General features: G+C 42.6%; 1 protein-coding gene across 4 annotated transcripts in view; it reads left to right on the plus strand.

Moving 5' to 3' along the window:
* dip2bb (disco-interacting protein 2 homolog Bb) overlaps positions 1-16,144 on the plus strand; it is a 40,768-nt gene that overhangs the window by 6,586 nt on the left and 18,038 nt on the right. For 2 of the 4 annotated variants that reach the window (XM_056437380.1, XM_056437382.1), the window contains exons 2-12: positions 6,472-6,543; positions 7,730-7,882; positions 12,691-12,816; positions 12,919-13,269; positions 13,519-13,665; positions 13,851-13,868; positions 14,338-14,457; positions 15,018-15,215; positions 15,493-15,584; positions 15,687-15,797; positions 15,875-15,998. In XM_056437380.1, the coding sequence (XP_056293355.1) occupies positions 6,472-6,543; positions 7,730-7,882; positions 12,691-12,816; positions 12,919-13,269; positions 13,519-13,665; positions 13,851-13,868; positions 14,338-14,457; positions 15,018-15,215; positions 15,493-15,584; positions 15,687-15,797; positions 15,875-15,998 (1,512 nt within the window). The remainder of the gene's footprint in view (positions 1-6,471; positions 6,544-7,729; positions 7,883-12,690; positions 12,817-12,918; positions 13,270-13,518; positions 13,666-13,850; positions 13,869-14,337; positions 14,458-15,017; positions 15,216-15,492; positions 15,585-15,686; positions 15,798-15,874; positions 15,999-16,144) is intronic. The other 2 variants (XM_056437381.1, XM_056437383.1) reach the window with 1 other exon arrangement.

Below are 16,144 nucleotides of genomic sequence, written 5' to 3' on the forward strand. Positions count from 1 at the left end.
TTCACTGAATTATTAAAAAATGCTGTGTGGAAGTCGCCGCAGTCACTGCATGAAACACGTGCATCACGCTCTGCTCACCAGTGTCTGCTGCTAGGATCGCAAGTAATGATTATTTCACTTGTCAGTGTGTTCATATTTCGATATGTTATGTAATCGGACAATTCGTTAAATTACCAAAAATAAATCACCAACTATATTACCACTATTTTTTAAAACCTTTTATTAAATAAAAATGATGGTTCCATCTTCTCGAACTTTAAAATGATTTTCCTTTCTTCGCCTTAATTTGTTGATGATTATCTGTAAACGGGTTTCTTGCTTTGGAGGAAAATGCAAACTGTCAAACACAGATAGTGTATGTGGAAGTGGGCTGAACAAATAGACTTGACTTGATTGCAGCGTCACCAGATCACCTCCAGTGACAGCGACAAACAATAAAGTCTTTTGAGCTTTTCAAGCTGCTTTTTACGCCTTTTTGCTCACACATAGATATGTTACCTGTTATTTGTAGTTTATGATAATAGAAAAAAAATTCTAATATCCAAAGAATGTTCCTCCTCTTCAGAGACATCCATATGTCTTGGTTTACATAATTGTCATGGACCATTCACAGTGTTTCATACCAGCGTGACACTCCCTCAGGAGAATGTGCTCTTTTGGTGTTACGTTACGTTTGTAAGACTTTTGCCGCTAAGTGTTGAAGTGTGTGTGAAGTGTGTCAGGTGTGTCGGCCATGCCCTCTTTCATTCTGTCGGCGGTGCAAAGACAGAGAAGAAATATTTGATGAGATTAGGTGGGGAGTGGAGGACCTGTCTGAGTCACTTCTTCTTTTCAGTTAACTCAGTGCACTCCTTTGCTTTCCCGCTTTGTAGTCCCTGTTACTACTTCTACTGGATATTCAGGCCTGAGTGTGTGTGTGTGTGTGTGTGTGTGTGTGAGATGTTGTCGCTCCCTGTGGGAGTTGAAATGTGTGGAGTGAAACATGAATCACTCTGTTACCTGAGTTGGCCACACCCTGCCTGCTACTTTAGAGGAAGATAATCTCTTGAGACCTGCAGAGAAAGTGCCTGTGCGTGTGTGTGTGTGTGTGTGTGTGTGTGTGTATGTGTGTGTGTGTGTGTGTAATAGGGCTTTAGGCTTTTTTAAAGCACTTCTTTCACTCACCAAATCCTGTCATACCAGTTTTATTATAGAATAGAATAGAATATACACTTTTATTTATCCCCAAGGGGAAATTAGTTCTCTGCATTTAACCCATCCTTAGTTATTAGAAGCAACTGGGGTTCATGAGCTAAAGCTCAAATGTGTTTCTTCTCCATATGACTGTATGAAAGAATATAGATTAGATTAGTTGAGATTCAACTTTATTATCAAACAGCACAGGCACTTAGACAAATGTTGAGTTGTAAAATATATTATACATATAATGAACAAAAGGGGGGGATATGAATGCTGGATATTATCGGTATAAACAGTATTAACAGTAAGGACAGTGATAATCGAGGTGACTGTGGCTCAGTGGTGAGCGGGGTCGTCCTTCAATCAGAGGATCGGCGGTTCGATCCCCGGCTCCACTCGCCCATGTCGGTGAGTCCTTGGGCAACACTCTCCACCCCAAATTGCTCCAGTAGCTGTGTGTGAATGTGTGTGAATGTTAGTTAGTCCTGATTGGCAGATGAAACCTTAGCTCCTCCCACCAGTGTATGATTGGGTGTGAATGTGTGAGTGATGACACGTCGTGTCAAAGCGCTTTGAGTGGTCGGAAGACAAGAAACATGCTTTACAAGTCCATTTACCATCATTGAATATAGTAAGGTCTACTGTTTGAACATTAGAGTATGTGCAGCGCTTTAAATAAGCAGTACAATTATTGAGTAAACAATATGTATTAAAGATATATCTTCGTCTTTTTAAGATAAGAGATATATACTTTTATTAATCCCCAAGGGGAAATTAGTTCTCTGCATTTAACCCATCCTTAGTTATTAAGGAGCAGTGGGCTGCATTGCTGCGCCCAGGAAGCAACTGGGGGTTCAGTGCCTTGCTCAAGGACACTTCGACTTGCAACAACTAATGGGGAGAGCCGGGATCGAACCGACAACCTTGAGGTTGCAGGACGACCCTCTTACCCCACTGAGCTACAGCCGCCCCGAGGAAAAGGACAAGTAGCCTATTTGAAGAGCAGTGATTGGCCGAACAGATCCATACACATTCAGATATCACATATTAAAACATGATTGTTGTGGAACTCAAAATGTTAACTGCTTAACTGTGCTGATATTAGTTCACACTATAAGGAGGGATATTAACTGTCAAATAAGAAAGTATATCAATCTGTGCAATTCCTTAACTCATATATATAATATGCCGATATACTTCGATTGAATAATACAATTCCTGAAATTCAGTTCTGGCTTTGCTGTTGGTGTGCCTCCCCAAAGCTTTTCCGTGGGACCACCTGACCACCCCATGACAAACCCACCTGTGCCACTGCAGGTATAGGAGGGGGCGGAGTGTCGTTCCCGTGGTGACGGGACCTTTCTGTTCATCCACAAACATTTGATCTTGAATGAAGAGCTGGGATCAATGGGACATGAGTAGAGTTAAGATTACAACATGGATGCTAAGGGGGTTATTAATGAGGTGAAGCCAGCACCCTAAAAGTCACTCACACATGTACTTGCATGTTCTTATTGACACGCTTGCAGTCTCGTATCAACATGTTCTTTGCACTGTTGGTTCCTTCCCTGAGTTTTTTCCCCGTTCACCAACAGACAGCAGGTTCACACATGCATACACACCCACCTGTCAAACCACATGCAAATGTTACGACCTGATCCTAAAGTAGTCCAACCACCTTTCACTTCGACTTTATGCGACACAATGACCTGAGTTGTGAGTACAGTTTGTTATATGGTGGTCGACTCGCTTATAGTTTCTTATAAAGAAATATATAGCTGGATTTGGTTTTGCTGGCTCAGCAGGAAAACTGTCACAGGACATAAGATTGAAAACTGGAACGCATGACGTCATCCTCCCTCAGAGATCATGTATGTGTGAGAAAGATATTATGGATGCTTATCCATACAGCATTACGTTGTCTAAGTTCAACAACAGATCCTGTCAAACATGTTCAGGTGTGTGTCCTGTAGCTGTGGCCAAGACTGCTTGTTGGTGTGGACACAGGGAGTTGGTGATCTTTGGCTGATGGAGATGCTTGAAGCAGCTGGGAGGCCTCAGCAGGGTGTTTGTTCTCATATACACACATAGACTGTACCACACAGACGCAGCTACTTAAGCCACTATTCATAGCATCTTGACTGTCCCATAAATCATGATTTGAACTGACTTTTGGAAGATCTGATTGGAAAGCAATCACGCCTCCTTGCAATTGTCTTTTTTCCTGGGCGTCCCTGATCTATTTTAACGTGACTGATCATTTTTAGCGAGCAGGCGTCTGGCGTGTGTTAAAAAGCAACTGAGTGAGATGCCATGATTAAAAGGGAAACAAACCGGAGAGGGAATAGAGGTCGGAAGCTAATTACTATTCAGACGGAGTGCCTGTGGGGTAGAAGGAGAGAGCCGCCTCGCTGTTATTCAAATAATCTGAGGCTAGCGAGTGTGTGAGGGCACATGGCTTTGATGTTTCTCTCTACACATTTTAGGGAATCAAAACATACGCTCCGAGGTGAAAGAGTTTTCTTCACCAATGCATTTGTTAAACTGAGATGAAAGAGGAGAGCTGTGGCAGCCTGAAATGTTTAAATTGTGACCTCCACCATCGGGACAGGCATGACTGGATGACTGTGAGAAAGTGGGTTAACGAGACCCTCCTCACCTCAGCGGAGCCATGCTTTGCCTTTTAAGCAGATCTCTTTGATTGTTTATTCAAGTGTCAGCCGTGAGCATGCAGGAACACTTTGTCGACTTAAGTTTCTGCTCAAGAATATGTTTTATTTGTAAAGCAGTTTTCATATGTAAGTTAGAGCACACCATATTATATAATATAATAAAGGCTTCTCTCATTTTCTGATATTCCACTTGCCTCATTTAGACCAAGCGCAGCAGTTCACGAGGTGCTTTTTATGTTCTGCAACTGTCGCACGACATTATGGTTGAATTAGCAAGCTGGCTAGCGAGCCGGCCCTTGAACAACTCAATGCTTCAGCCACACACTGATGTCACAGCTTAGGAAAGCACGTTGCTAATGCCGGATAAGTCATCAACACAGATTCACCAGATGTTGTGTTTAATATCTCGTCCACAGACAAGAGAGAACGACTTCTGCTGGGATGGTACGGTTCTTGTACTGGTTGTGGAAAATGTAGCATTACTATTAAAGTCATGTGCTGCTGCTGGAGCGTGCGGGTCTGATGACGCAACCATGAAAAACAGATGAATTTAAAATCATCCAGATGGAAGAGTGATTACTTTGAGATGCATTTAATGCCACGACAGCCCCTCCCCCATCACCATCACCAACTGGACCCCCCCCCCCCCCTCTCTGTGTGTGTACATTTCACTGCAGAGAAACTGCCTGTTCACATGAGCTAAAAATAAATCATGTGACTGAGCGTGGCCAACTGTACCGTTCATGCATTACTTATGGAAGTAGTTGCTATACTTTGTTTTTAGTTTAAAAAAAGAGAGAATCCAGAGTAGATATTCTGTTAGCTCTCAGGCAATATCCCCCCCGCAATTGAGCACTTTCATTTTGTGTCAGTTTGTCAGCAGTGAGTTGGTTGAACTGAGCAGATGCTTGAGCAGTGCAGTTTGATGAAATATGTGCTAGTGAGCTGAATACCTGTGACCGATATAAATATGTTATAATTTAAGGTGAGATAATAAATCAGTTTAAATGTAGAGCTGGATCTGTATTTTGTGGAGATGCATCAATAATTTACAATCATATGTTGTTTTCCAAAAGTAAATATTCCAAGCAAATTGATTAAAAACTAACATGTGTTTTTTGTTTGACGAAAATATATGATTTTATTCATAATTGCATTTTTTAAATTTTTTATTTCATGTTGTATATTCACCTTCTCGTGATGACATGAATTTACAGGATCATAATACACGATACATCTGGTTTATTTTAATTTGGGTCTTTTTGTGTGTAATATTGCACATCAATCCTATTAGCGGCATGAAATGTAACCCATCATTAACTTCATTGCTGTGATCCGGGAACACAATGATGCCGTTTACAGACCAAAGTAGTGCTTCAAAGTTGCCATGTATTGTTCGGTGAAATATGCACTATTACAGGCATAGTGTGCATGTTCAGATTGTCTTCTCAACATTTAGATAATCTGGCTAAACTATTAAAATTGGATGTCCATGTCTTGACCTTGGACACATTAGGCAACACAACAATCTCATCACAAGGTCCATAGCTGCTCTGTAGCTGGAGTTTGTCCAGTTATTGTGTAATTGTACATATTTAAAAATGTTCTTTATTTTCTAAGCACTCCAAAGACTTCTTGGTTTGAACATTCAAATTGAGAGTTAATTCTTGTCTAATCTGTTAAATTCTTTGATTGTGTTTCCTGGTCAAAAGCACAAATATAACACCAACGTTGTAAGAATGCAGAATTATTCTTTATATTGTGATATATTCTTATCAATATCACAAGAAATTATCATCTAATTTCTAATGTCCAAAGAACCTCCAAAAATAACGTTCAACCTTTCATCACTGTGCGCCTCAGCAGCCTTGTTTTTAAATCCAAGCTTCAGATCTCAGGAGATGATACAACGAAAGAAGAGTCACTGCTGGCCACAGCAATGCATCCTCTGCCAATATCAAACAGATTCAAAGCAGCCCAGGGTTTTCACACAGACTTATTTAGTTTTCTGCACGTCACTGCTCTGTGTCTTCATAATGACGTACTGAATGAATCATTGCTGCCAAACACAGTTATTAGAAAAGGGACTGCAGGCTCTCCAGATGGATTGTTAGTATATGTTTGAAAATCTGCCGGCTCTGCCCACGAAGGAATTTATCAGAGTCGTTGCATCGCTTCAAGGCCAGCGGGGAAGCTCAGTGGGCCTGTGTTGTGTCTGGTGAGGTGGAGGGAGATACAGAGGAGCTGTCTGCAGGGGGCACAGGAGTGGCGTTTGGTTCTTTTACCACTTACGACTGGCGACCCCTCCTCCTCCTCGGTCCTCCGGATGCACCATAACTCGGTCACTTCCTCCTCTGTGCCCTCGTCCCTTGTTTCTCTCCACAGCTTTGACGGCCCTCAGCTATCTCTGGAGATTACTGCAACAACTGTGTGCATCCGTCTGTGTTTCCATCCTCTCTTTTACAAAGATGTCTGTTTTATTTGACCTGCTTTTATCTCTATCACCATTGTTGTGTTTAAAGATTTGATAATAGAGAACGTAACTCAGTCAGGGAGTGTTATCAATAAACCAAAGCATTAGAGTCTATAAGCCACTCATCTTCTCTGCAATCTTTTACAGGTGATATTACACAGAAGGGATATGAGAAGAAAAAGATCAAACTCCTGGCTCCCTACATCATCCATACTCCAGGTAAAAACTCATCCCCTCTTTTTTCCCCCTGGATTATCATAACCGTGTATTCCCTATACTGGTTATACTCAAAAGAAATATGACTTGAACCTGATCTCATATCTCCTTCTCTTTTTTATCTAGTATGAGTCTGATTTTAGTTGATCTGCACTGTTCTATTGCTATGACATGGAATATCTGCTCTACTTACTGTCTGTTAAATTGTCATATCTTATTGTTTTATTTTCACGTCCATATTTTTTGAAAGTGTCCCAGAAAAAATTGTATTAAAATTTTTTTTTGCATGGCAGAATAATTTAGGGAAATGCAATTTAGATATAGATTGCATAAAATGTTCTGTAAATGTTTGTTTCTCTACTATTAATGGCACTGAAGTTCATTCAGACCTGAACGTGCTCCCTGCTGCCTCCTAGTGGCGCTTCTCTCTGCGCATCCCACTGCAGCACAAATGATAAGACATTGCTAGCTGGATGCAGAATGTGTCTATCTGCTGGGGGCTTCTTCTCTATCAAATGGTTGGTTAATCAGGTAATAATAATAATAATAATAATAATAATAATTTAAAAAAATTAACAGAAGAACAGGAGAGGTAGAAAGAATAATACAAAATGTGCAGCAAATTCAAATTCTCCGAGCCGCTTATCCTATTTAGGGTCGCTGGAGCCGATCCCAGCTGACATTTATCTCAGGGCACATATCACGACAACCATTCACACTTTCGAGCAATTTAGAGTCCAATTAACCAGAGCTACATGTCTTTGGACTGTGGGAGGAAGCCGGAGAACCCAGAGACACTCTGCTACGGGGAGAACGTGCAAACTCCACACAGAAGGAAAGCCCAGACCGGGATGCGAACCCAGGCCCTCTGGCTCTGAGGCGACCGTGCTAGCCACTACACCACTGTGCAGCCCCAACTTGAATTGCATAATAATTCAAATCAAAGCATTATCTATTCCCATACATCATATTTAAAATATCCTGTGAAAGTTAAGTAAATTATTGGCATCTAGAAAATGTCAGAAAGTATGCCAAATTGTTTAAAATTCCCTTTCTTTAGAGACTTGGGAATTCCACCGCTTTTTTCTTAATCTGTTAGCCCACAAGGGAGTGACTGAGTTAACACTAGCAGATAATATTTGGTAATATAACAATTAATGAATGTATGTCTATTGTGTTTATTTCACAGTTGAGCCGCCCGGTCAGAATGACAGGCAGCCTCCCGCTCCCAGCTCCTCCTCCAGCCAGGGTCCTCCCCCCTCGGGCTCGTCCCGTTATCGGGAGCGTCGCTCCCGCAAGACACATCGGAGTGGAGGAACCAGGGACGACCGCTACAGATCAGGTCAGAACTCCAGCATCGAGAAACTAAGTTCAGCTTCACTTTTTCCCCAAATGTAAAATACCTGTGATCCACTGAGGACATGTACAGTAGTTTCCTCTCATAACTTTGCAGAGTTTACATTAGCCCACAAAAGCTTTACCAGTTGAGCCAGCCTGTTTTTAAGCTCAGACACTGGGCTGTTTCAAAGGGACCAATTCAAAACATAAGAGAGAGAGAGAGAGAGAGAGAGAGAGAGAGAGAGAGAGAGAGAGAGAGAGAGAGAGAGAGAGAGAGAGAGAGAGAGAGAGAGAGAGAGAGAGAGAGAGAGAGAGAGAGAGAGAGAGAGAGAGAGAGAGAGAGAGAGAGAGAGAGAGAGAGAGAGACTGCAGCTGGGAAGCCCCTCAGTGAGGACCCCAGTCTGTGAAAGCTGTGATGTCACCGCCTTGCTATGTGAGGGGAGAACAGGGGGGGATACTGATCTGGAGGGGAAAACCTGACGTCGCTGATATAGGGGTAAAGGAAAACAGAGCAGTAGAGGTGAAAGAGCACAGAGCAATATGAAGAGGATGTAGTGTCTGTTAATACTGTTAAAGCCTCCTTCCTACAGGCTTTGCTTCTTTCCTTAATTCTCTCCTCTCTGAAACCCCCTCACACTCCAGTATGCTGCATACAAGGCAAAAAAATCTAAAGTCTGTGTTGTCAAAGAAAATTTGACCAGTTTGGAGAAAAGAATTCAACACAGTGGATTAGAGCTTGAAAAATAGATGCAACATTTAGATTGGTGCAATATATAAAGACTGATGGAACTAGTCTTGGGCTTGCAGTGTAGAAGTAAAGTACCATGGACCAGAGGGACGATTATTCCTTTGCCCGCCGAGCAGGGGCATCGTTAGGCCTATTTTAGGAGGGCTTCAGCATTAATATATATTATTATTGTATTTTTTTCCATTGAATGGTATATTTGACACTGAACTTGTTCATCCTCATCTCAGTGGTAGTGTCCAAATGAGTATAAAATATCACTATGACCAGGGGTCCCCAAACTTTTCCTGTGAGGGCCACATAACTTTTCCCTTCTCTGATGGGGGCCGGAGTCAGTTTGTTACAGAAAAAGTGTGACGATCGCAGGGGTGCCTAAATCATACCTGCAAACTCATGAGGGGTGAAAAAGGTGACAACGGGTGGGGTTGCAGGTGGGGTTGCAGGTGCAGGTGACTTTCTTTTTTTGTCACCACACCACATCCACGTTGTTTGAAGCCTCAAAGCTTTTAGAACCACAACTCCGGTCATTTTATTGTTCTGACCATAAATCAAAATAATGATAATAAACAGAACAAAAGGTCCTCCGCTCTGACTAAGCCCTATAATAATAGTAATAACAAAGTCATTCATGAACCAAATTCCTTTTTTTGGGGCCAAAATAGTCCTCAAGGACTTTTCCTTAAGTCTGTTCTGTCTCTCTGTTGTCACGATACTAACATTATAACTTCTATACGATCAACTGTAGAGTTACATAACTTTACAGACTGTCACATAACTTTACAGACTGTCTGCATTGTAGAAAAAGTACTTAAACATTTCACTTCTGGCATTTTTTCTTTTTTTTAAAGCCGAAGACGGTTTCAAAAGCTCTGCCCCTTGACGCCACTCGCTGTGAGCGCTGCGCAGCGCAGTGCGTGCAGACAGCTTGACACGGAGCGGAGCAGCGCGTGTGCTCTGATCGCACACTCTCTTAATGAAGTATCGATACTAAAAATCGTTTTTAACGTACGGGTACTTTGTAAGTATCGATACACCGTGCAACGTGACAGCAGTAGGCTGACATTCAAGCTAACCTAAACACCCAAATGCTGTCGACATCTGAACGCTGATTGGCCGAGACTCGACACGTCCCATCAAAGATGTTTTATTGCGAAGAGCACCACTTCACAATCTCAACGGCAGCGGGCCAGGTGACCCCCCCCCCCCCCCACTACCCCAAAACAAAAATGTATTGTTTTCCAGAAATAACCAAATATTAATAACCCTTTCCGGGATCTTAACCTAACCTTTTCGCTATTTTTCCGTTCTATTTGACAGGGGCTAGTCTAGGATTTGCGTGGCTAGACTAAAAAAGTTTGGGGACCACTGACTATGTCCCTGAAATTCTGTCTCTTGTGTTATCATATACTGAATGAAGCAAAACTAAAGAACACAATCCCTTTCTGATTGAACCAATATATGAACTGTCGCAAACAATGGATATCCGCCCCCCCCCGCCGCCCCCCACCCAAATTGCAGAGATACCCAACCTTACCACTACCCGTGGGGCTTAGCCCCCCCTTTCTTTGAATCCTACAAACGCCCCTGCTGCCGAGTTTACTGGGTTCACTGCATAGTACCGTTTCAAGAGCAATACAACTGCTCTGATAAAGCACTGGGCTGCCTTCAAAGGAAGCAGAACGGCCTGTCGTCATCAGCAAAATGCCTAAAACCTTTCCCTTACATTAATTTACTAGCGGCGCATGAATAATCATCATTTCGTTGCATCACTCACAAGTTTAGTAAATGATAAATTCACTATCAATACTAAAAATGCAGCTCTAACTCTGGAGTGTGTTGCATACCTGTGTTTAAAGGGGAGCAATTTCATTGTGGTATTTCAAAATTTACACCCAGCTTATTTGATCAAGGATAGGTATTTATATTAGTTTGCCTATCCTAATTGATTTAAATGGGGGTGGACTAAATAATAGAAACACCTGTCAGCATATTAGAAATACAGCAGCGTAAAACACATTCCCCAAAAGGATCATTAAAATTAATCAACACCTCTCAAAAACAGTTTTGACTATACTGAACATCATCACATTCATTAGGGGAGGTTTTAGCTCCAGGTCTCTTAGCTTTAGCTTGGTGTACCTTTATAAACTAGCTATTTTTGTTTCAGAGCTGAAATGAAATCCCAGAATGCTGTGCAGTAGCTCGTCAATAGAGCTTGATTTAGTCAGCTGTCAGTTAAAACCAGCCCTCATGCTGTGAGTGCCTCGCTGGTATAAAGCAGCAGGCGACAACACAAGAACACAGCCACACGAACCTCCGCCTGCTAACATGCTCACAGTGACAATACTGATGTTAAGCAGGTGTAATGATGATCATGTTTTCAATCTCAGCTTCACAGACATAGGCCTACTTTATTTCTGGTAAAGCAATGTGGCATGCTAACATGTGTTAATTAGCACTAAACACAGAATACAGCTCTGTTGTATGTCATTAGTGTTGCGCGCTATACACCCAGGAAATAGAACATTTGACATGATGGTGGCGCTCGGGGTCTCATGGTAAGGTTTATGATATGTTTCAGACAGACAGAGAACCAAAGCCGTCCCCACAATACACTGACTGCTCGACCCACCATAAACACATAATAGTGAGACAATGACAAAACACTGCGACAACAAGAAACTGAAATACTAAAATATGAAAGCGATCATCGTTTTACAGCCTCCTCCAGTTATTACTCCTCCTAAACAACAGTGTCAGCACTGCGTTCACCAAAATACGATGTGACTGGTTTGTGGCTGCTGTATCTAGAGTTATACCCTCATGTTTCATGTAGTCAACCAAAGAGGTAGGCATGAAAGATAATACCAGATAAAGGCCTCCAGCTACTCATACATCAGGAGCTACGCTATCACACCGCTATCCTTCACCCCCACCGTGCTTATCGCCACGGAGACAGCCCTCATCCTCACAGACATGTGTAAGGAGTCAGCCTCTCCTGATGCCGCTGTGTGAGGGTGGACGATGGCACATTATGTAGAAGATTCAGTCCTCGGCAATCTGTTCAACAGTTATGTAATCATGGCCCTTCTGCTGCGGTGTGATGAGCTGCGCTTGATGGTTTATTTAAATGTGTTGAATGGAAACTGTGTCTCCTGAGTATATACACGAGTGATTTGAGTGGGCTTTTATTGCACACGTTTTGTTACGTAGTCTGAGAGGCTGATCACATGGCCCTTTTTAATGTGCCAGTGGGTGACATCAAGTTTAGAGAATCAGTGTGTAGGCAACAGGTAAGTGTGTTGGTTAAAACACAGCGTGTCTCTCTCATGGTTTCCTCTTTCAGTGGAAACACACAATCATCATTTTAGGGTTTTCTTCTGATATTGTAACAGTTTCTTCTTCAACAACATCTCACTGAAACAAGCCTTGAATGTTGTTTACAAACATGTCTGGAAAAGAACGAGTAAAAGTGACCACACTCACTTATCTTGTGAGCATTAAAAAGAATAATAGAAATGTTTCTGCTCAAGTTGTTGAATGTGTCTCTGAGAGAGAAGAGTAACTAGGGATTTTTCCTTCCTGGATTTTTTCATTAAATAATATTACCTTTTCTTCTTATCACAACCTGATTTGTTTCTCCTGTCAAAAATACTGATACAAATAGTTCACACCACTGCATTAACTATTACTTCACCTCGCACCTTTTAGTATTTTTTGGCAGCAGGACCTTTTTCCAAAAGGTTTGTAGGAATGCAGCTCGTTAGCTTTGGGAACCAGGATCTAAACCTACTTCCCAGGCTGTGGTTTCTGTACTAACATTCTTTATCAGGCAACTGGGGTGGCAGATCCCCTTGGTTGGGACCCCTGCTCTGGAGGACTCACAATTAAAATGAATTCATAACAAGCAGCAGTTAGGAATAGTAGAGTCACTTATCACACTGTGGGCAAACTATGAGTGAATTCATTGGCTGTTTTTATTATTTTCTTCATTGTCTCTTTACTCTGAATCAGATCCAAAGCTGCCATTCCCAACATAAAGTGTGTTTTGATTTCTGTCTGTGCAGATATCCATAGTGAGGCCGTACAGGCTGCCCTGGCTAAACATAAGGAAGAGAAGATGGCACTGCCCATGCCGACCAAACGACGCTCCACGTATGTCCAGTCTCCCATCGAAACCCGCACACCACCAGGTAGGACCGGAGGGAGAGTCCTCTTGCTCTGTCCTAACAATTACTGACATTGAGCTGGGGAGATACATCGCTGAATATTCCTACTCTCTCTTTTGCTCTCAGACTCCTCATCAGGATCTGAAGATGAAACGTCTGTGCGCAGGCATTCACTGGTCCTTCCTCTCCCTGTGATCAATCCCAACCAGCCGAGCCCGGACTCTTGGATTAACCGCACCGTCCAGGGCTCCTCCACTTCCTCTTCGGCCTCCTCAACCTTGTCCCACGGAGAGGCCAAGCCTCACAGCCAGCCTAAGTCTCAGCCTCAGCCTCAGTACAAGCCACAGTACCAGCCTCTGTATCAGCCTCACTACCAGCCTCAGCAACAGCCTCAGCCTCAGCACCAGCTTCAGCATCAGCCTCCGCCCTCAGCCCAAACTGCAGCTGTGACGGACATGCTGGCTCACAGTCGTATTGGTGAGATGCTAAGTTATGACTAAGCTGTTCATGGACACCATTTCTGTTTAGTATGAGTTAATAAAACATGTAGCGGCTGAAAGAATTAGAGATCCAAAAGAACAATATATTAACATTTTAACTAAAATTAGGTTTTGCTTAGTATTAAACCCGTATTTGTTAATATACATGACTGGTATTTTAATTAGAAAGCAAGCTGAACATTTAGAATCGCTTCGTTCAGACTATTCTCCCTCGCTTCACCTGCAGCCCCATCGGAAAACAGTGCGCCCCCTCCAGATGTGACAGCTGTGGCCCCCCCATCCAGAGGACCACGGGTCGACCTGACCAACAACGCTGTGGTCCGAGGGATGAGCCGTGGACAAAGCCGCTCAAGCATGATGGAGACTGCGGACGGTAACGACGAAAACCACACATCATTTTCTATTTGTCTTTGCGGGAGTTTGTGTCTGATTCCACTCACATATCTCTTTAAAATATGTGTTGACCTCCAACCATGACATATCATTAATCAGACTTTACTGCTGTCTTTTCTTCTTGATCTTTCTCTACCCTGTGACTTTTATTTGACTGCCTGATAGGAAGAGGTAATACGCAGAGTAAGGAAACACCTTAATGTACAATGTCTGTAGCCTTCTGTGTCTGCTGTGTTACCCTTACTCTCCCCACTTGTTTTTAATGAATGATTATTAAAATAAATGCCACAAGACCACCATCCACCCACAGAATGAATCCTCACGTGTGATCCCCAACTAAAAAGACCACCTCTACCCCAGCTCTCACTGTTCTCCTTGTGTTGTTGCCACCTACGTATGCTGCTTTTCATTCCCACAAGATATGCAAAGATGTTGTTATTATCAATTCAATCTTAACTAAAGAAAACAGTCTTGTGTGTAATGGGAGGAAGAGCAGCAGACAATGAGATGGTAAGAAGTGTAGACATGTGGTGTAGGTGTCACTGGATGTTCAAGTCATTGTGTGTGTGTGTGTGTGACCGTGTGTGTGTGACCGTGTGTGTGTGTGACCGTGTGTTTGTCCTGACCCTCTCCGCCTCCATCCACCTTGTAGGAGTTCCTGTGAACAGCAGAGTGTCCACTAAGATCCAGCAGCTGCTCAACACCCTGAAGAGGCCCAAGAGGCCTCCTCTCAGCGAGTTCTTCACCGACGACGCTGAGGAGATCGTAGAAGGTACGCATCTTCGACGACAGGGTTCACAAGTGGCCCCTTACATTTCTACTCAAGGGACTATGTAGGTTGTTTATATAATACATAAACTCTACTACATCATAATACAGTCTGGAGACATCGTTATATTTAGAAAATACATGTTGGGTCTAACTGACAAGTCAACATTTATGATGTGTTTATAAATTGTGACAAATGGCTCTATTTTGGTTAACAAATTGTTGACTAATGCTTTATAAAATGCATTGTAATGTGTTATGATTAGTGTTTTAAGCATTATGATATTTAGGAGTGATTATTTTTATATTTGTAGTGCTATAAGCACATGATACCAAATTATAAGTATGTTTATTATGCATTATAGACACAAGGATCATAGAGTTTTCAGACAATTGAACCAACAGAGAATAAATCAAAGAAGGGTAGACAGAGCAATGAGAAAGCCAATCCACAGGCTGAATCAGTTGAGGCCAGCAATGATGTATGGATTGCATTTTTCCCTGGTGGCATCTTTGATCAATCTCATTATCTGCCACACACATGTTCTGTTGTCTCTCTCAAAGTGCCCAAGCCAGACCCCAACACACCCAAGCCGGAGGGCCGTCAGACCATCCCGGTGAAAGGGGAGCCTTTGGGAGTGGTCAGCAACTGGCCCCCAGCCCTGCAGGCAGCGTTGGCCCGTTGGGGGTCCACTCAGGGGAAGAGCCCCGCCCTCACCGCTCTTGACATCACGGGCAAGCCACTCTACACACTGACATATGGTGAGAAACAAGACTTGATCTGCTGATGCTGTGTGGAGAGTTATTTCTGATGAGCTCCTGTTAAAAGCTAATTCTGACAACAAAGAGATGTATGTTGCACTTCTGGTTGGATGCCAAACTGCATTTCGTTGCTCTGTACTTGTACATGTGTAATGACAATAAAGTTGAATCTAATCTAATGTGGTCTGTGACATCATGGGATTTCTTTTGGCAGTGGTAAGACATACAACCTCCCCTCCTAACTAACCTCCTACCTGCTCCACCTTCTGTCTGTTAGGAAAGCTGTGGAGTCGCAGCGTGAAACTGGCGTACACCCTCCTGAACAAGCTGGGCACCAAAAACGAGCAAATCCTAAAACCTGGAGACAAGGTGAGAGAGCTGACACATGATGCAAGAACACAAGTGAAGCACAAAGGTATATAAAGTTGTGCAGCAAGAAGATGCTGAATGCAAAGTGTAATGTCTTGGTAGGTGGCGCTGGTTTATCCAAACAGTGACCCTGGTATGTTCTTGGTGGCCTTCTACGGCTGCCTCCTAGCTGAAGTGATACCTATACCTATTGAAGTACCACTGTCTCGCAAAGTAAGAAATCCATCCAACATCTACATTTTGTGAGTACCAACACATTTCTTTTGGTTTAACTATGAATGTGTTTTTAGGATGCAGGTATCTGCCAGGTGGGGTTTCTGCTTGGTAGCTGTGGTGTTGGTCTGGCTCTGACCAGTGAGATCTGTCTGAAAGGTTTACCCAAAATGCCCACAGGGGAAATACTGCAGTTTAAAGGTCAGTTCTTTCATTTATCTTGATCTTTTATTTTATTTTATTAAATGTTGCTGTAAAAAACGCAATGGCTAAAGCTCAGGTCAGCTTCAGACTTTTGGCATACAATGTATTGTGTTTTAATGAAGAAGTGATGATGAATTTCAGCC

The sequence above is a fragment of the Pseudoliparis swirei genome, chromosome 18 (assembly GCF_029220125.1).
Source record: "Pseudoliparis swirei isolate HS2019 ecotype Mariana Trench chromosome 18, NWPU_hadal_v1, whole genome shotgun sequence".
In the NCBI taxonomy this organism is placed as follows: Eukaryota; Metazoa; Chordata; class Actinopteri; order Perciformes; family Liparidae; genus Pseudoliparis; species Pseudoliparis swirei.